Source organism: Gekko japonicus, unplaced genomic scaffold, assembly GCF_001447785.1.
Source record: "Gekko japonicus isolate JY-2015 unplaced genomic scaffold, Gekko_japonicus_V1.1 scaffold1165, whole genome shotgun sequence".
NCBI classification, from domain to species: Eukaryota; Metazoa; Chordata; class Lepidosauria; order Squamata; family Gekkonidae; genus Gekko; species Gekko japonicus.
In genome coordinates, this window is record NW_015170311.1 from 458,980 (window position 1) to 479,191 (window position 20,212).

General features: G+C 45.2%; 1 protein-coding gene across 1 annotated transcript in view; it reads right to left on the bottom strand.

Moving 5' to 3' along the window:
- RAPGEF5 (Rap guanine nucleotide exchange factor 5) overlaps positions 1-12,403 on the bottom strand; it is a 176,978-nt gene extending 164,575 nt beyond the window's left edge. The window contains exon 1 of the mRNA XM_015417994.1: positions 12,227-12,403. Coding sequence (XP_015273480.1) covers positions 12,227-12,403 — 177 coding nt within the window. The remainder of the gene's footprint in view (positions 1-12,226) is intronic.
- Positions 12,404-20,212: the final 7,809 nt, after the last annotated feature.

The following is a 20,212-nucleotide window of genomic DNA, read 5'->3' on the forward strand; positions in this document are numbered from 1 at the left end:
ATGAGCATCTTCTCCCCAGCTGGCAACCTAACCCATCACCTTCCCCAGACTCACAGTGGGCATGGAAGGATTATCAACATCTGTCACACCAATCAACACCTGGAACTATTTAAACATACATAAATGCAAAACAAATACTATAGACATGGAGGATTCTTCTAAATACAGTTACCATATTTACCCAAAAGGAAGATAACCCTGAATGCAAGATGACTCCTTCTAAAAGTTACTATTATTGGACACTAATTTAATTTTATGATTTTAAGCCATTTGTACTCCACTTTTTCTCCTCAAACTTGGTAGCTAATAGTACAGTAAAAGCAAACATGAGTGTACACATACCTATAACTTATATGCAAATTTAAGACTAACTCCTTTGAAATAGTTACTTTTAATAGACATCAGACATCATGACATGAGGTCTGGATATGTAGATTTAGTTGAATATTAACACAGCTGATTACTTTAAAAAAAGTTTTTAAATAAATACCAGAATGGTAAACTTGGTGAACACCTTGAGGCATCTATTGATGGAAGGGAATTCACCTAAGCCAGCTGTTTATTGCCTGTACAGCCAGAGGGGCATTGGGAGGGGGAGCTCCATTGGTGATGGGAAGCATTCAGCTGAACCCTCACTGCAGTACAGGAAGGGGGATATTGGTTGGAGCTCACCACCTCAGAATAGTTCTGTGCAGGAAATAAATAAAGTGCCAAAAATGTTCTTCTTGCCACTCATTTGCGAACAATAATAAAAGACAAGCAGGCAGATGGTGATGGGTAATAACAGGGGCTCTCCAGCTCCCTCTCCCCCTTGCCTGTCAAACTTGACAAGCCTTGCGCTAGAAAAGCACAAGAAAAGCTCAAGACAAGTCAGCAAAAATTAACTGCAAGGCAAATAAACAACATACAGGGTCATACAAATTCTAATAATATCACTGTGGTATTGCTCAACAACTACTGCTTAGCTCTTTTTTCTGTTCTCTTAAGGATCTGGCAAAGCAAACTATGAGAAATATGAAGCAACTTTATCCCCATTCTATTATTTTATTTCAGCATGTATATGTAAGAACATGCACACTTGAGGAGCATACTAATGTCTTATGGCATTTCTTTATTCAAGAATTACATCTTGCACCAATGAAGTACAACCACCTATGGGATGAACTACAGCAGCTGTTTTAAGAATGCACAGCAATAGTTTATGACAGTAAATGGCTGCCATTTTCATTTTAAATATTGTGGGGAATTTTACACCAGAACAATGAAAGTGTCAACATAGCATGGAATTCAACTAGGACTCTTGTGTTAAATATCCATACTCTGTCAAATATCTATATTCTTGAAGAAAATGTCTCAATCATATACCTTTATATTGATTTTATGACATGGAGAATATTTTCTGCACCATGCTGACATATTGTGCAGACTCTAGAAACATACACACAGCTGTTAAACCTCTACACATTCTGTATTAACACATGGTGATGCTCCCTCTATTTAAAAAAGTACATATATAAAACAACTCAGTGGAATCCTATTTCTACCTCCTTGAGATGTATTCAGCACGAGCTGCAGCTTCCCATGCCATGGCCAGAAAACACCACTGGCTCAAGTCTTGGACGGTGGACCCCATTCAAAGTCTCACACGGCACACTGGCCTGTCCTCAGCAGAAAATCATTTGTTGACAACAGACATCTTAACAGACAAGAATTTAGTCATGCTGTTCATCTATAAAAAGGACAGGTGGCAAAAGATCCTTTCATTCTAGTAGAATGCTTCCACAATTCAGGTCTGACTTAAAGAAACAGGCATGGTTCAAATCCAAGCAAAGCTTCAGAGCCTCGACTCTATATAGCAACTCAGGTGAAGCGCTGACCTCCAACAAAGGAGGGAAACAAGATCAGACCAGCAGCAAAACCAACATTAAGTCAGCCTGAGAGGACGTGGGGAATCAACAATTCCAATGAGCCTAGCAACTGTCAGCTCCCAAAGACTTTCCTGGTTTGGGGAAGGATGCATTCTCCTTCCTCCTTTCCACAACACTGGCTGGATTTGAAGTCCCAACCCCAGGAAATATGCCATATACAATCTTGACACACAACGTGTGACTGCATAGAAAGTGATGGAGAATGAAGGAACTAAAATGTAATTAATTCAATGTGCCATCTAATAAAGGAAAGAGACATACCAATTAATGGTTGAAGGAGACCACTGATCATGGCTATTCCATAGAATTCATCACCCTACCTCACAACAGATTTTCACACTCACCAGTCTTCTTATTGCCCCATTAAAGGCAGCACACCTTAATGCCATCAACTACACATTGGAGACTACAACCATCAAGCCCATGCCATTGCTTCAAAGGTTTACAGTTTTCTGGGTTTTTAAAAACTGAGACCAGAGAGCTATTCTGAACCTCACATTCCCAAATGGGTTTGATATGTACAGGAAGTCCAAAATGAAGACCTTGAGGACCATAGTGGGGACCTTGCAACCAGAGGACTTCAGGGCTTCCATAGATATGACCTAGGAGTACCCTCAGATGCTCACAACTCTAACAGACAACTTTGTCTGACGTTCAAACTGACATACAAAGCCATGCCATTCAGATCAACAACAACACCTTGGATATTCACAAAGCTGATGATCACAAGTAGTCACAAACTTGCAATTCAGAGGCATTCACATTCACCCATATCTTGATAACCTAGTGATAAGTACTTTCTCCTGAGAACACACACTCAAAACCAGGGAGGTGGTAAGCTCCCCCCCCCCACTGGCAGTCTTCAACCAGCATCTGGATGAACACTTGTCAGGGATGTTTTAGGCTGATCCTATATTGAGCAGAGGATTATACTAGATCAAGGGTCTCAAACCTAAGGCCTGCAGGCCGGAAGCGGCCCGCCCATGGCTTTAATCAGGCCCATGGCTCTTTTCTTCACCCCTCCTCCCCCTCCTGTCCTAAGTGAGGCTCTGCCTCACTTGGGAGAGTCCTGGTCAACTGCTGGAGATCTTCAAATAAGCATTACATCCATGCTGAGGCCCTCTATCTCCCTCTTGAGAGCCTTTCATTCTAGTAGAATGTGATACTCCTTCCCCTAGCAGTAAGTGGTGCCTAAGCCTTCCTAGCAGTAAGTGGTGCGCCAGAGAGACAAGCTCCCCTTCTCTGTCTATGCTCCCCTTTCTCTTTCCCGACCAGTGCCATTATTTTATCAGATCCTGACTCACGTGTGAGAAGACTGCCTATGAGAGCCAGTGTGGTGTAGTGGTGAAGAACGGCGGACTCTAATCTGGAGAACTGGGCTTGATTCCACCCTCCGACTCATAAAGCCTGCTGGGTGAACCTTGGGCTGGTCACAGTTCTCTCCAAGCTCTCTCAGCCCCACCTACCTCACAGGGTGCCTGTTGTGGGGAGAGGAAGGGAAGTTGTTGTTGTTTTTCCAATCTGGCTATGACATCTGTCATTCCATTGATCGCCAGGGTTGATTCAGCTGGTCTGGCTGGCTAGGCAGGTGTCCCCTACCTCCCTCACCACTGCATGTGAATCCCTCCCAAAGCTGCATGCTCAGTCGAAGAGGACGACCATCCCAGATAGGAGGAGTGTAACATTCTTTGGTCAAGGGTATATTCTGCCTACATGGGCCTAATGCCATTTCCACTCTGGCCATGTTTACATCTGGCTGGGTCGGTGGCAGCATGGGTTGGAAGTGAAGTCTCAACAGCCTCCTATCCCCACAGTAAGGAACAACCATCCTCATACCCTGAGAAGAACAGAAAAGCAGCAATGTCAATGTGGATTCGCCCACTCATACAGACAGGACCAGAGGAAGGCCATGAGGTATTGTAGATCCTGACTCAACAGTCCACCTTGTGCGGGCCTCTCTGACTCACCAACCAACAAAAAGACACCCAAGTTCTTCTAATGGCATCTGTGTCAACAACCACTGAAAATGGATGCCTGAGGTCTCCATGGCCTTCTATATGCTTTCTCTAATTCCACTGATACCTCAGGTATTAACCAAGCTAAAATGGGAAATCACAGAGCTGATTTGCCTGGCCCCACACTAGGCCAGGAGGACATGGTTTTCCGGCCTGCTGGAGTTGTCAGCTTAACCTCCATGGGAGCTTCCAGCAGGGCTTTTTTCTGGGGGAACATGCCAGAACAGAGCTCTGGAACCAATTCAGTAAAATTATTTTTAAAACCTTTAAAAGTTCATGAGTTTTCAGTATACAGATTGAAAACTTCATTTCCCTCTTGAGAGTTCCAGCACCTCTTTTTCACACACACACACACAAAAAGCCCTGGCTTCCAGCATTGTCCAACATGATGAACAGGATGTAATCTCTCATCTGGACAAAGCTTGGCTTCTTCTGACAGCATAGAGGTTGAGTAGGAAGTGCTGATCAGGTTGTTCAGACAATGATGGGGGTCCAGAAAACTGTTACTTGCAGAATTTACAGAAGTGTCTGATAGGTCTTTATGAAATGGTGCAAGAGAAACACTTGCAACCAAACTCTATGGGGCTTCCTCAACTTGAGGATATTGGAGGTCACCCTTCCAAGTACTTGCCAGAGTCGGTCGTACTTAGCTTATGAGATCAGATTTGCCTGGACTATCCAGGTCATGACAAATGCAAGCACTTTTCACCATCAGGTGGCTGCCCTGAGTACTCTTCTTCCATTGGGTACGGGTATGCCTCTTTCCAGCCACGTAGCGGTGAAATGATTCCTGAAAGGGTAACATTGCCTCAGTTTCCAACAGGTTTCCTTCCTGGAGACTCCATCTTATCCTTCAAGCTTTAACCAAACTACTGTTTGAGCCCTTGAGGGAAGTTCCCCTGAAGCTCCTTACTCTGAAGATATCTGCCTAGTAGCTGTTATCTCAGCCAGGAGAGTGTTGAAGCTGGGCACTCTTTTGGTATGTGTTCCATAGAATGTGCTGGTCCTGCACATGGATGCCACCTGTCTGCTCAAGGTCAACACTCCTTTTCACAAATCAAATGAGATATGTTTGCCAACTTGCTTCTTCTCACCACAAATTGTTTGCCAACTTGCTTCTTCTCACCACAAGGAGAAAAACTGACATTTGTTGGACCGTCACAGAGTACTTCACATTTATTTCAGAAGGACCAAGCCTATTAGGAAACATGGTTAGCTCTTTGCAGCTTATCATCCAGTAATCAAAGGAAATAAGAAAGTTTCCAAGAAAACACTGAACACCTAACTAAAAGACTGCACTTCACTGGCATATGAATACCATGGCCTTGCAGTTCAAGAGGGGATCACTACTCATTCAGTGATAAGTGCCTCCACATCAATACAGTTTAACACTAATGCATCTTATTGCGGATATATGCAAAGCACCTACATGGATTGTGGTATCCACATTTATCAGGCACTGTAAGATGGACTACCATGTCAGATGAGGCAGCATTTGGGAGGAGAGCCTTGCAACAGGTGATCTAGCTGTATTCTCACTCCAATGTTTAGCAGTTGTTGCTTCCCTCCTTGAATTGATCAAGCTTTGTAACATCCCAAACACAGCAAGAGAGTCCTTTTCTCTGTCTCAAGAGATCATGATTACCATGAAGATTCCTTCTTCTTGACCCACCCTAGCTGGAGGGACTCTTTCATTCCCACACATCCCTTAAGGGTGACTGACTGTCACTCTCACTGTTCATTCTTTGTCCTAGTGTTCATGTTTACCTGAATGAATCAGCTATGTAACTTTTATTTCTTTGGCTCATGTAGAGGGCTGTTGAGACAGCTGCAGAAGTCTCCAGACTGAACAGGCAGTCTCCTCCTCCCCCTGGATATGGAAAGAGCAACAAATTTCCTGCCTCTGGGGATCATGGAAAGAGGAATCCAATAGTAGCAGAGTGTCTTCCTTCCCCTCAAAAGAGAAGAGGGGACCACTGAAATTAATGCCATAGCACTTTAGGCACAGGCTAACATAATTAAATAATGTTACAATAATCCAAACAAGGCAAACTAAAAGAATAAATAGAACCACAGAAACAGCAGAACACATTTTAGTAATGTTTCACTTCAAACAACTAGACTTCAAGAGGAATCCTAAGCTGGTCTACTCAGAATCCTACTCATATCTGTTAATGGGGCTGTGGCAGAACATACCTGCTCAGGCCTGCAGGCCCTATTCCGCCCTGCCTTCCAAGGTTTTTCTCAACACCCGGAGAGGCTTTTCTTTCACTTTTGGGCAGCCCACCACCTGACCTTTGTAATTAATTGCCTGCTGTGAGGGTCAGGACTCCCAGCTTCCCTTCCAAGTTCTGAGGCCCTGCCTCTGCATCTCCCACTGCCCAGTGCCTGATCATTATAGAGCCACGTGCCAACTGCCTGCCTTCCCCTGGTACTCCTTTTAAAATAGCATGTCTGAGACAGTAAGAGGTCTATGTGGTACACAGGACCACTGCCAGTATCAAAAGTTATAAAGTATTAAAAAGAAAATGTTCACATGCATACTTCTAGCACAGCACCAGATTGAGCAAGGGATCCAAAAGAAATGCAGATTCTCTGTCCCTCTTTCTATACATACCCTATCAGATGTTAAAATATAGGACAGGCTCTTTAACTTAAGAGTTCTAGATCTCTACAGAGTTTGCATTACCTTGAAGTTTCCTTCCACCTCTTTAGGCAACCACATGGTCAATGGCTGCCTTCCCAGCGGAGAGGTCTGTGTGCTCTCATGGACTCAGCACCCAAAGAAAGAGACCTCTTTCTTACTGCAAGGAGTTTTTATCATATTATGTTTCTCTACCCACTGACCAGGTCATGCCAGGTCAAAGAGGCTTATCCTGCAGATCTCCAGGAATCTCTTTCCTGAAGACTATTATTCTATTCCTCCAAATCTCTGCTCCCTGCTTTAGGAAAGGGGGAGATCTTGACCCACCCATTATCTCTCTTGCTAGATCTATTAGCATTTGTATGAAGGTGGGCTGAGATACATCTTGGAAGCAATTGCACTGACTTCCTTCTTCTCCTGCCTATTCTCTGCCCAGAGGAAGAAAAACGTTTAAAATGTGAAGTAGGGCTTTTGCTGAAACCTCCTAGAAAAACTGCATTTCTTCACAGGGTCCTACCCCCCTACCCCCCCCAAAAAAGTGGTTTTAGGATAACACTGCTAGCAATGGATAAGACCGGGAAAGAAAAAGAGGGAAAGGTATTTGACCCACTTATATATTATTGACAAGCTAAAGGGGTAAGGGAAAAATCTAAGAGAAGCTTATTTTGATTTAGTTTCCTTGGAGACTATATAAACAGAGAATTACAACTCAGTATTGTACATAGGGTCTATTTTTAGTCACATAATGACACCTACTACAAATTATCTAACTGCACCTTTATGGTAATAAACATCCATGCTATAAAAGCAAAAACCACCAATTTAAATTATAGCTGCTATTTTTGTACAAACTATGTCACCAATTTCAGGCATTAATGGATCCCAGGGACTGGTCCCAATCCACTACCCTAAAACAGGTTCACCATGTACTAATGCAAACCATCTGATGAGCTCATTAGACATAAACCTGCATTATTAAAACTCTGGAGTGCTAAACAAACAATAATATATCTCACAACACAACAATGAACAGAACACACTTAGCCTCCTCCCATCTACACAAAATATTAATTAAAAATTTAGCAGCTGACTTAAGCCTTATACACACAAACTGCATCATAAAATATTAGCGTTATATAAAGCTTTATGTACACAGATGAAGAGAGCTGTGGAGGAGCTAAACAAGCATCTCCTTGATGAAATGCAGAAATGACAATAACATGCCTTGGCATAGTTCTCCCTTAAATACTAAGGCTGGCAGGTGTACCAGATTCTACATCTACCTATAAGTAAAAATATTTATTTCGTTTTACTCCCCTGTGTAACTTTCCTGAAATAAAAGACAAATTAAGGTAACAGATCTCTCCCACCCCAAAACCGGGAAGTTAATCCTCTTTCTCTGCAGTGTGCGGGGCAGTGGGGCCCTTCCCATACAGTATTAGTAGAAGAGGAGATAAACTGTCTGTACTGCCCACAACCCAGAGATAATAATTCCTTGCCTGACCAAGACCTGGAAAGGTGGGAAGAGATCCTCCTGGGAATATCATCAGCATAGATTTGCACAGGGCTATTTTTGGGCAGGAACGCACAGGAACGGAGTTCCGGCTGGCTCCCAAGTTGGCCACGCCCAGCAGGAACTCATTAGCATAATAGGCTACACCCAACAGCAGGAACTCATTAGGATTGGCTACATTAGGGGTCTGTGGCCTAACATGCAAAGGAGTTCCTGCTCCAAAAAAAGCCCTGGGTTTTGACAACAAACAAGGTAAACAGAATAAGAAGCAAAAGGTGGGTGTGGCTGGATGACCACACTTCTGGTAACACAGGGTGTGGCCCAATATGCTAATGAGCTGTGCTGTCATGGGTGTGGCCTAATATGCTAATGAGTTCCTGCTGGGCTTTTTCTACAAAAAAAGCCCTGGATTTGCAATCAACCAGAGGTCAGCTGCTCAGAAATGATTGGCACAGCAAGAACTATGAAGTGAGGACTACATGTACAAGTAATGGTCGCAGGGTTCAAGTACAGCACTGTACTAGGTTACATGCACAAGGCTTCACTATACATCAAGACCCACCCATGTTGTAATATCATATTGCTTTATAGAGTATAGATGGGGACTTTGTGTCACACTGCAGTATACATGGAACTACAGTCAATCACACCCCTACAATGCAGGTTAACTGAACTTCTTAACATACCATCCACCACACCTTTCATTCTACCTCAATTTTTTTTTAGTGTTTGCAGAGAGGTATTTCCCCCCAGTTAATAACTAGAAAGAGGCATTAACCACTGCAGCGAAATAATAATTCCCCTCTCCCTCATTCTGTATTTTTCTTTGATGTGGCTCTTTTCAAGTGATAACACTACATTTTCCCATGTTAAAAATGTTTATGCTGTTTGCACTTGTGATCCTTATTTTTCTTTGATGTGGCTCTTTTCAAATGTTTATGCTGTTTGCACTTGTGATCCTGCAATCTCAGCACATGCACATATATGTTCACCTTCTGCTGGCAGCAAATAGAAGCAAATGGTAATGTGAGACTGCCTTTAATTTCTGCAAATCTGTCTTGAATATCAACATAATACTAGATGATTTGGAAGCCAATCTGTCCAGATTTGTTCTTCCTCCAAATTAATTATTTTCAACATCATCTCTTGTAACCTCTACTAGTTATTTGTATTTGTTATGTAGCATTACAATTACCTAACAGTGATCACTCAAGTAGTCTTCAGAAGATTTTAGCTGCCCAATGAGTAAACAATTTATATGTGAAGATGCAAGCACAAACCATAGGTCTCTGACACATATCAAATTGCCAGATTAAAGCGTTATAATTTATTTCCATCGGAACTTGTTATTCTACCTGTAATTTTAGGAATACTAATTAGTTACCAAAATGCACAACTGGGAGGCAAGGATTTTTGGCTATATTTCCGACTGTGTCAATCACCTGTCTTGGTATTGTCATTTATCTTCTCTCTATCTTGTAGTCCCTATTTGCAAACGGTAGTCTGACAACAGTAATTACACTTTTATAACTCACCGATTAATGAAGGACTGCGTTAACTAGGACATGGCAAATGTGTTATTTGTGAGTAACCTCATTTCAGAGCCTCTCTTGATGCTATGCAGGTATAATTTTAGCAAGTAATTACTGTTTATACAGAGCATTGAGTACTCATGTAATTTTAAAGAAAATTATTGTGACATACAATGACTAGGGGTTCACCCACACCCTATGCTTTGGTTTGTTCTCAAATGCTACACATCTATCACTATGAGGCATCTAACCTCCAAGCTCCATTATTCACATGTTCCCAAAGACAGAAGCCCAGAAAACAGTTATAGCTACACAGATAAGCCTCAAGAGCTTTTTAACCAAGAACTTACTACAAATATATGGTTTCTTTGTATAATTCATAAGATTTGTCTAAAATTAATTACCACCACTTCCATTAATCTGATCAAGTCCTAATTTATGTCTATGGATTAAACAGGACTATAAATTCAGTTTAAAATTTAGAGCACACAAGCCAGTTAAAGTCAGCAGGTCCCTCTCTGGCCAGTAAAAAAACAATACGTAGAATGAATCTATGGATGATAAAATACCATTCCATTTCTGGTAAATGACCAGTAAAAAGTCCATATACAAATCAAGTGTTGTTATATCTTGAAGCAACAGAAAATAAAGTTGACACAAGATAATTTACTCTACACAAAACCAGTCTCTGTACTGCTCCTATGGACAATGCAACCAACAGCAATGTATTGTGGAAACTGCTGCTTACTGTCATTTTGATAATCCAATTCGTACATTACACATCCAGACAGTGCATACCAGTGGGTGATCAAGGTTACTTGAACGTTGAGTCTTTCATGTTTCCTCATACTTCATTTGATCTGTCTCCCTGAATAGTCTGGGCCAAGGAGAGGTATTAAGACCACCAAGACTGCAAACCTAGTATATTCTTAGTTGGGGTTAAATCCTATTGGATGCAGAGGGGTAGCCACAATAGACTGTTGGGAAAGGGGCCAACAGTTTGTGGTGCCTTCAAAAGATTTTATTCCAACATAAATTTTCATGGAGTAGAGCACACTTCATTGTCATATGGTTCTAATCCATCAAAATTTATACTAAGTAAACTTTATACTAAATTTATACTAAATAAAATGTTTACTACTGAACTCAATAGAACTTAATTCAAATGAGCTGTGCATGGGAAGTGATCAGACTAACAATCAGTGAAAGGGCCATCAATATACAAAAGTGCTGTAGCAACTTACTGATTTACAGTGCAATTTTAGGAAGAGTTACTCCAGTCTAAGCCCATTGAAATCAATGAGCTTAGACTGGAGTAACTTTTCTTAGGATTGCACTCTTCCTGTGGTGTAATTGTGGGCAACCAACTACTTCGCAGGTGTGCAATGGCAAAAGACTCCAGGCTATAGTTCAGGAAGTCCTTGGATGGATCATATCTTCACCTCCTCTGTAAACTCATCAAACAGCTTTAGGTAACCTATGCTCTCAGCCTCAGGACACACACACCCCATCCATTTGCAGTACGGGGATAAACAACAACATACCTTGAAGAGCTATTGTGAGCATTATGCAAGTGAAGTACTCTATACATTCCAAAGCACCATACTGTTACTAGATACGTACATAAAACTGACTTTAGCTCTCTCAGTCCTATACTTTATGATTGCTTCTCTCTCCCCATCCTTTGTAATCTACCTTGAGTCTCAGTGAGAGAGGCAGGCTATAAATAAAATAAATAAGTCACCACATCAGTTTGTACCAACCAAGATACACTATAGTTATCTTAAGAAGCCAGCCAGACACATTTTACTTGAGAGAAGATAGGGTTGCCAACCGCCAGGCGGGCCCCGGAGCCCTCCCGGAATTACAATTTATCTCCTAACACAAATCAGTTCCCATTGATAAAATGGCTGCTTCGGAGGATGGACTCTTAAGACAATATATCTCGCTGAAGTCCCTCCCCGCCCCAGGCTCGACCCCCCAAATTTCCAGGTATTCCCCAACCCAGAGTTGGCAACCCTCGGGGGAAGTCCCATTGAACTGACTAAGCACGGGGACGGTTGAGCTGCAGGACCCTCAAGTACGAAATTCCTCCCGGGAGGGAGTGAGGTGCCTGCCCGCACCCTTCCTCCTCCATCGGCAACTAGTGCTCCAGAAGCCAACCCCCCCCCCCCCCACCCCGCCCCCCCTGCCACGCAGTGGCAGGCCCGGGAACCCGGCATCCAACGGCTGCCTTGGGAATCCCACTGCCTTTCCCCCAGCCTCGCAGGAGAAGACAGGTGCCTTCGGGGGCGCTACCTTCTCTCCCTGTTGGCCGCCACAGCTGCTCGCGAGTTCGCTGCGCTCCAAGCCATTCTTTTCTGTTGACGCCCAGCCGAGCGCGAAACCCCAGCAGAAGCAGCGAGGGCGGCCGGGCGGAGGAAGCCCTGCGCGCCCGAGGCTCGCCCGGAGTGCCTGCTGCCCAACTTGCCCGTTACTCTGCGGTGGGCTTCGGCGCGTCGGGCAGGAGCGCTCCCCTTGCTCCACCACGGGGGCTCTCGGGACTACGCGACGACTCAGGTGTCGCTCTCTTTCTCGCTCGCTCGCCCACTCACCCGGCCTCCAGCGGCGGAGTTCTTCCTGCGCAGCGTGAGTCCGCTCCGGAGCAAGGCTGGCAGCTCCCGCAGCTTCTGCCGGAGCTGCACTTGCTGCTCCTGGTCTCTGGCGGTGGCGGTGGCGGCGGGGCTGCGGCTGAGGAGCAGCGAGTCGGCCCTGACACACGCGGGCTGCATCCTGACGAAGCCTCCAGGCAGCCTACATGCCGGGGGGAGCCTTCCCTCGGTCGGCTGGGCGCTCTCCCGCCGTACTCCGGCTGCCGGCGCGCGCCCGCAACCAGCCCCACACGCGCACACACCTTTCGCTTGTTATGCAAAGCGCGCCTGCTAGGCGAACGCCTTCGCAGCTGTCATAGCAGCAGCGTCTCCCGCCTCCCCAGAGGGGGTGAGGGGGGAAGGGCGGGGAGCGGTGTGCTCGCCTCAACCTGCGCGGGAGAGAGGCCAGGCCCGGGCAGGAGGGCGCTCACCCCACAGGTGCGCCAACCGCTCCCCCCTCCCCCTTTCCTTCTCTCCTAGCCCCTCCCCTAGGAACGCCACTCAACTGCTGTGACAAGGACAGAGTGCAGGTAATGGGCAGGGAGGAGAGGAGGAGGGCCACGCGCTTCACAGTCGCCTCAACATCCTGTTAACTCGTTGCTTCTCAGGCCCAGTCGCCTTGGTTTTCTGTCCCTAGGCCCTGCTTCAGGCGCTTTACGACGACACCTCTATCTGTTCCTATTGTGCTGCTAAACTTGCGCTAGATTTTGATGTTAAGCTTATGTTGCCTACCTATCAACAGTTGGGAGTGGTCCTCACCCATTCTTAAGTGAACTGATTATTTTTTCAGGTCTGAAGCAGCACAACAAAGTTTGAGTCCAGTAGCAACTTTTTTTAAAATAAATTTTTTATTGTTTTTGTTAATAATATTAACATTACATACATCAAATACTTTTTGCTTATAAATTAATAAGAATAATAATTGCTTACTTAACATCTGTTCTTACCATACAGCATTAGTAAGTCACCATGAGTCTGGACAGGGGCAGAACAAAGTTGGAGTCCAGTGGCACCTTTAAGACCAACAGAGTTTTATTCAAGGTATGAGCTTTCATGTGCATGCACACTGATGTGCATGCACATGAAAGCTTATACTAAATAAAACTTTGTTGGGCTTAAAGGTGTCACTGGACTCAAACTTTGTTCTGATTGTTTTTTATTATTGCAGTTTAGTTTACACACCGGCTTCTCTTGGGAATATCTCCCCCACCCCAGCGCCTTCTGTTTCTAATGTACCTGATGGGTACATGCTCCAGTGCATCTGATGGGATGCATTGTGACTGGTGAAAGCCTATACTAGAATAAATGTTGTTAATCTTTTAGACACCACTGGATTCCTATTTTGTTTAGTTAGGCTGTGTAGTAGATAGCTGCAATTTCCCTGCTTTGCCTTCATTAAAGGCAAAGCTACACATATGGAACACTTAGGCGCAAGCCTGAGTTTTAATTTCCCTGCTTTGCCTTCATTAAAAGCGGGACGGACTACACATATGGAACAGTTAGGAGCAAACCTGAGTAATATATGCAGGCTGTATGTACACGCCTAGCCTGTTGTTAATCTTGTTGTTAATGTAAAATGAATAAAACCATGTTGGGGGGGGAAACATGCTTTTGATTATTGTTATTAATTGAATGGGATCTATAAAGCATCCCCTTCAGAGACACTTTTCTATGGGAATTAACAGCTGACTGTACAGCTCACACGGGGTGATTTATTTCATAGCTGGGCTTTCTTTTTATGTACATAAGTTTTGAAAGTTGGACTGGATATGTTGTCACAGATGACACTTTACAACAAGCCAAATGTGCAGAGCAGACGTTCCTGGAAATTTCAAACTAGCATCTCCCAACAACCCAGAGAGCACATTTTCATGTTTTTATGTTGCCATAAATTTGTGTTGCAATAATGTTTATTGTTAGGAAAAGCATCCACTTTGTATTCACATTTTCACTAGGTCCTAGCAACGGGGGTCCCAGGCAAGACATGTGTGGTTGTGCCAAACAAATAATTGGTAAATAAGCTTTAGAATCTAACATTGGGTACCAATTCAATCTGTGCTAATAGCTTCTGCATATTATTTGAAAATAGGCATACATTTTCTAGGGCTTTTTAGTGTAAACATGTCTATATATTTCTAAAACATACCCTGCCTTTCAACCAATATTGACCCTAGAGGTGTCTTACAACAAATAATATTAAACAACATAATTGCATGTTGCAATAAAGTAAAAACAAAACAAACTGCAGACAATAAAACATCAGAAGAATGATAAATTACCCTTTAGGAGCTAGGTGCCACCAAAAGCTTGGGCAAATAAAACTGTTAACACTTAGAAAGAATGTTGCATAATTTAAGTACCACCACAGGAAAAGACATCCAAGGCCTCCACAGATGATTGTAATGCTTGGGCATGTTTTTGTGAGAGTATGAAGTTCTTTAGAATGGATTATTATATTTAAAAGATTTATATCCTTCCTTTCAGCCTTGTTACAGCAGCCAAGGAGGCTTAACAACTAAAAACAGAACAGTATAAAAACACATTATAAAATGAATTAAAAAACAGAACTGAAGTACATATATAAAAACACAGAGAAATCAATTAAAAACATAGAACAGTGAGAAGGGATTATTGAGGGGAAACCAGAGGAACAAAAAAAGTCTTCACCAACTGGTGGAAGACAGTGATAGAAGGAGAACAAGAAGCATCACTGGGAAGGAAGTTCTACAGTCTTGGTGTCACCACCAAAAAGGCCTCCCACCTAACCTCACAAGGTTAGAAACCCTGGTCCCAGACCATTTAAGGCTTTGCAAGTCAAAAGCAGCATTTGGGATTGTTCCTGAAAACAAACTGGTAGGTAGGTACTGTGGATTGTTAAGATGTGATTGGCTCTAAAATTTTATTCATATTCATTTTTGCAGTGGTTTTTCTTTAACAATTTTAGGAAATGCAGGCTTTGCTGTAATTTGTTTTCTTTTTTGCATTCCAGTGTAATATTTACTGTATAATATTCAATAAAATTCTCACTTGGAGAGCATGAACAGGGAAGCATTTAGTACCAAAAGGAAGCAGACACAGCACAGTTCTGAGGGGGAGGGCCAGAAGCACAGGGGAAGCCAACCAGCCAGTGTAACATTTGGGCAGCCTGCAAATGCAGAGAACCCAGCGTGGATGTGGGTCAGGCCCAACTCCTCCATGGAGAAGTGTACATTCTATTTATATTTATTTTAAACATTTTAATGCCACCTTTGCACCCTATCAGAAGGTGGCAAACATTAAAAACATTCAAACATCCAAGCAATTACAGTTAAAATTATTTTTAAGAAGACACTGGAAGAAGGGCCAGCAACCACTATCGGGGGTATGCCAGCTGAAACAAAAGAAGTCTTCACCTGCAACACAAACAGATTAATCTCCCTGGGGAGGGAGTTCCAAAGTTTTGGTGGCACAACCAACAAGGCCCCTTCTCAGGTTGCTACTCATACAGCTTCAGATGGTGGGGGCAACTGAAGTGGGACCTCCAAAGATGCCTGGAGTATATGGAAGGAGGCGGACCTTAAGGTATGCTTGCTCCCAGGCCATATAGCGCTCTAAAGGTCAATACCAGCACCTTGAATTAAGCCCAAAAGCAAACTGGAAGCCACCAGAGTAATACTGGCCACAGCATTCTGTACCAACTGTAGCTTCTGGGCAGTCTTCAAGGGCAGCCCCATGTAGGTGCATGAGGAAGCAGAGGCTATCCAAAGATTTGGACACTTCCAGTACCTCAGCCATCACCACCTGTAACCAGGGGTCATTTCGTAGAAAAAGAGGTGCAGGAGCTCATTAGCATAGCTCATTAGCTAACTTATTTGCATATTCCACACACCCCTGACATAACCGGAAGTGTGTCAGAAGGCAACACCCACCACACAGGCTTCACTGGACTGTTTTGGATTGCTAGCTATTGGGGGGGGGGGACATGCAGATCTGTCCTCGCAGAGAAGGGAGAGCTTGTGCCTGAATAAAACTTGGTCTTAAAGGGCGCCCTGGACTGTTTTGGACCGGGGAGCCGGGGGGGGGGGAGTTACCTGCCTGCTTCTTGTTCTGACTGAGAGCTGCTGGGAGCAGGGGGCTGGGCTTGTTGTATGTGCCTGCCCCCTGGGCTCTTTACTGCCGGAGCTCTGCTTCTGTCCGCTCATGCAGGAAATGACCCCTGCCTGTAACAAACCTGTGGTGAGGAATCAGAGGGACAGTAGCACCTTTGGCAAGACGGGGATGGCCCTAAGGGCAGGCACCTGGCCCTGCTGCACAGGATGGCCACCCTGTCCAGGGGGAGCTGCTCTTGGGGAGCTGCAGGGCAAGTGTGCATTCACAATAGCTCCTGTGACATCACTATGTCACCCAGATCTATAATGTGGGCAGGAGGTGGATCAGCCAGATCACTAGCAGGAGAGGTGGGTGGAAGGACAACCATCCTAGTGTGAGGCAAGGGAGGCCTTGGTACAACCAGGGGTCACAGAGATCCTCTTTGCACCCCAGGGCCTGTGCCACTCCTCCAGGCCCCATCACCTATTGCAATCTCGGGGGGGGGGTGTCCTTGGCTTAAAGGGGCCCTGCTGCTGTCCTTCTTCCAAGGGGGTAGGGATGATTCCATGGTCCAGAGGTTCCCACCGTCTCTGGCCCCACCCTTGCATTCCCCTGTAGCATACTGGCATGGCTACACCGGGCCCAGCCGATAGCAATGCCCACCATCAGACCAACTGAACTGAGGTAGAGAAATAGCTGCTGTATGGGCTGCTGGTGGGGCATGCCAATGCTACCCTTGCCACCACCAAGGGCAGCTCTGCAACCATTCAACGACATGCCTTCTGGCATGTTCAGGTCCAGGCCCCATCCCTGACTTGACTCCTGCCTCCCCGACCCAGCAAGCCACCATCAAGGGGGAGCACTGAGAGATCTTACCTGGAGCAGCCAGGCAGGGAAACAATGACAGTGGGGAGAGCAGTGAGGGCCCCAACCAACTTGGCGGCAGCAGGAGGAAGGGAAGTGGGGAAGCCAACACCCCCAAGCGTGGGCCCAGGGGAACAAGAGCCTAGCAGCTAAGCTGAATCTGGGTGAGAGACAGGAACAGAAGGCTTCCTATCTGGAGCAACAGGTAGAAGGGGGGGATAGAAGACTGGCAGTCTAGGGAGCAGGTAATTGACCACCTCCCTTTATCAATTCCAGAGGAAGGTGGAGCCAAGGCCAGATTGGGCCCAGGTAAGGAGGGGAAGGTCCAGGGTCAAATAGAAGGGAGGCTTCCAGATCAGGCTGAGGAGGAAGCGGGCTGACCATGTGTGACCCAGAAGAGGGGATATGTGAGTTAGTCAAGGGAAGGAAGAGGGCTAGGGTGTTGTAACTGCTTCTCCTTCATATCTGGAGGCTACTTGGGAAAGTCTCCTGACCCTAACCAGGATGGTGGAGCATGGATGTGCTGGGGTGGGGCAGAGTGGGCCTCACAGGCACATGCTGACAGATGTAGTCTATCTGAACTGTGCTCTGTGAATGGACCTGTCCCCCTTAAGTGGTGGAATGGTACCTTCTGTCTGGCTTGGAGGTGGGTATGAGCCCTCATGGCCCAAGGCCTTCCCTACAACAGGGTGGTGGTGGAGGTTGTGCCTGATGTTGAGGCCAGTGTTCCCTCTAAGCTGAGTTAGTGTGAGCTAGCTCACAGTTTTTTTAGCCTCCAGCTCACACATTTTTGTCTCACCTCAGGGAGAATGGCTCCAGAACAAACTAATTTATGTAGTAGCCAAATCACTCACTCACACCTTTAATGCCAGCAGCTCACAAAGTAGAATTTTTGCTCACAGGACTCCACAGCTTAGAGGGAGTATTGGTTGAGGCTGTAATGCTTGTGGGGATGCTGCCTATTATGGTGGGTGACCATGGCATTGTGGTTTCCTCTGGGGGGGAATGTGGCTTCATAACTGTGGTGTACCCTGTGAGGAATGATGTTGGTTATTCACGCTTGTTGCCTGCTCACTCCTGCCTTTCCCCCAGAGGACTTTTTCTCACCAATGAGACTGGCACCAGGCTGTCAGGTGCCAGGAATGGAGAGGAAGCTGGTCTGAGCAACAGCACAGGGATTGCAGACTCAGCTGCAGACCAAGAAGAAGAAGAGCTGGATTAATACCTCACCCCTCACTCAGAGTGGCTCCCTTTGCTTCCTCTCCCCACAACAGACACCCTATGAGGTAGGTGGGGCTGAGAGAGCGCTGAGAGAATTGCTCTTGAGAGAACTGTGAATTACCTGAGGTCACCCAGCTGGCTGAATGTGGAGGAGTGGGGAATCAAACCCGGTTCTCCAGATTAGAGTCTGCTGCTCTTAACCACTACACCAAACTGATCAGGGGGGCGGTGGTGCTATTGTGGACCCCTGTACTACCCCAAGTAACCCTTTCAAGGAGCCCCCATCCGATTTCATGCTGCTCCGAGGAGGTGTGTGATTTAAGGGGGAGGGGCTGGTACTGCAAGTATAGCCTATCACAGCTCTGGACTGTACCTCCTTGCTTATCTCCTCACATGGCCCCATGGCTGGGTCCCCATGGCTTCTGCCCTATGATTGGTTGGTTTCCTTTGTCCATCACAGCTGTACCATTGCATCCTTTGATGTCTTGTAGGTGTGATGGCATGGTTGCTGGAGGGACTGCACCTGTGCTGCCCTGCTGCAATGGCATTTGCCCAGTCCCCAGCATGTGCAGTTTTCTCTTAGGGAATGGACCAATGGCTGTGTACTAGTAGTGTACCAGCAGCCGGCTGCTTCTGCCACAGTGGCCCTCAGGATTACAGTGCCCATCACATTAAATCAAACATCAGTGATGTGCACCAAGTGAGAAAAAGCCTTCTCCAATCCAGTGGCTTGTGGCCTACCAGAAGTAGGAAGAGGCAAGATAGATCCAATAAGCAAAAGTTTCCACATACTTATGGTACTTCTTGTGTGCATTAGTGCCATCAAAGTCCTAGTTCTGAGGGTTTTCTCTTACTCTTTCAGTACTGGCTCCTGTTTTCGGGACAGGAGTCAGCAGAACTGAGCCAAACTGAGGTGACCAGAGATGAAGTTCTAGACCTACTGGGGAAATTAAAACCCAGTAAGTCTCCAGGTCCTGATGGCATACACCTGAAAGTTCTTAAGGAACTTAGATGTGAGATAGTTGATCTACTAACCCATATATTTAACCTATCACTAAATTCAGCCACTATACCAGAAGACTGGAGAGTAGCAAATGTAACACCCATTTTTAAAAAGGGATCCAGAGGGGAACCAAGAAATTACAGGCCAGTCAGCCTCATATCTGTCCTAGGCAAATTAGTAAAAATTAATCAAAGAATTGTTAGGCAGATGGAGGGACAAAGCCTGCTGAGGGAAGGTCAGCATGGCTTCTGCAAAGGGAAGTCCTGCCTCACCAACCTTTTGGAGTTCTTTGAGAAAGTGAACAAGCATGTAGGCAATAGTGACCCAGTACACATTATATACCTGGACTTTCAAAAGGCTTTTGACAGGGTACCTCACCAAAGACTCCTGATTAAACCTAGCAGTCATGGGATAAGTGGACAGGTTCTCTTATGGATTAAAAACTGGTTAAATGACAGGAAGCAAAGAGTAGGAATCAATGGACAGTTCTCATAATGGAGGGAAGTAAGCAGTGGGGTCCCACAAGGCTCGGTATTGGGGCCGGTAGTATTTAATTCATAAATGATCTTGAACTAAGGGTGAGTGGTGTACTGGCCAAGTTTGCAGATGACACAAAATTATTCAGGAGGGTGAAAATCAAGGCTGAGTGTGAAGAGCTCCAAGAGGACCTCCATAAACTGGGTGAGGGGGCAACAATGTGGCAAATGAAGTTCAGTGTAGTTAAGTGTAAGGTGAGGCACACTGGGACAAAAAAATCCCAACTTCAAGTATAGGGTAGTGGAGGCTGAACTTGC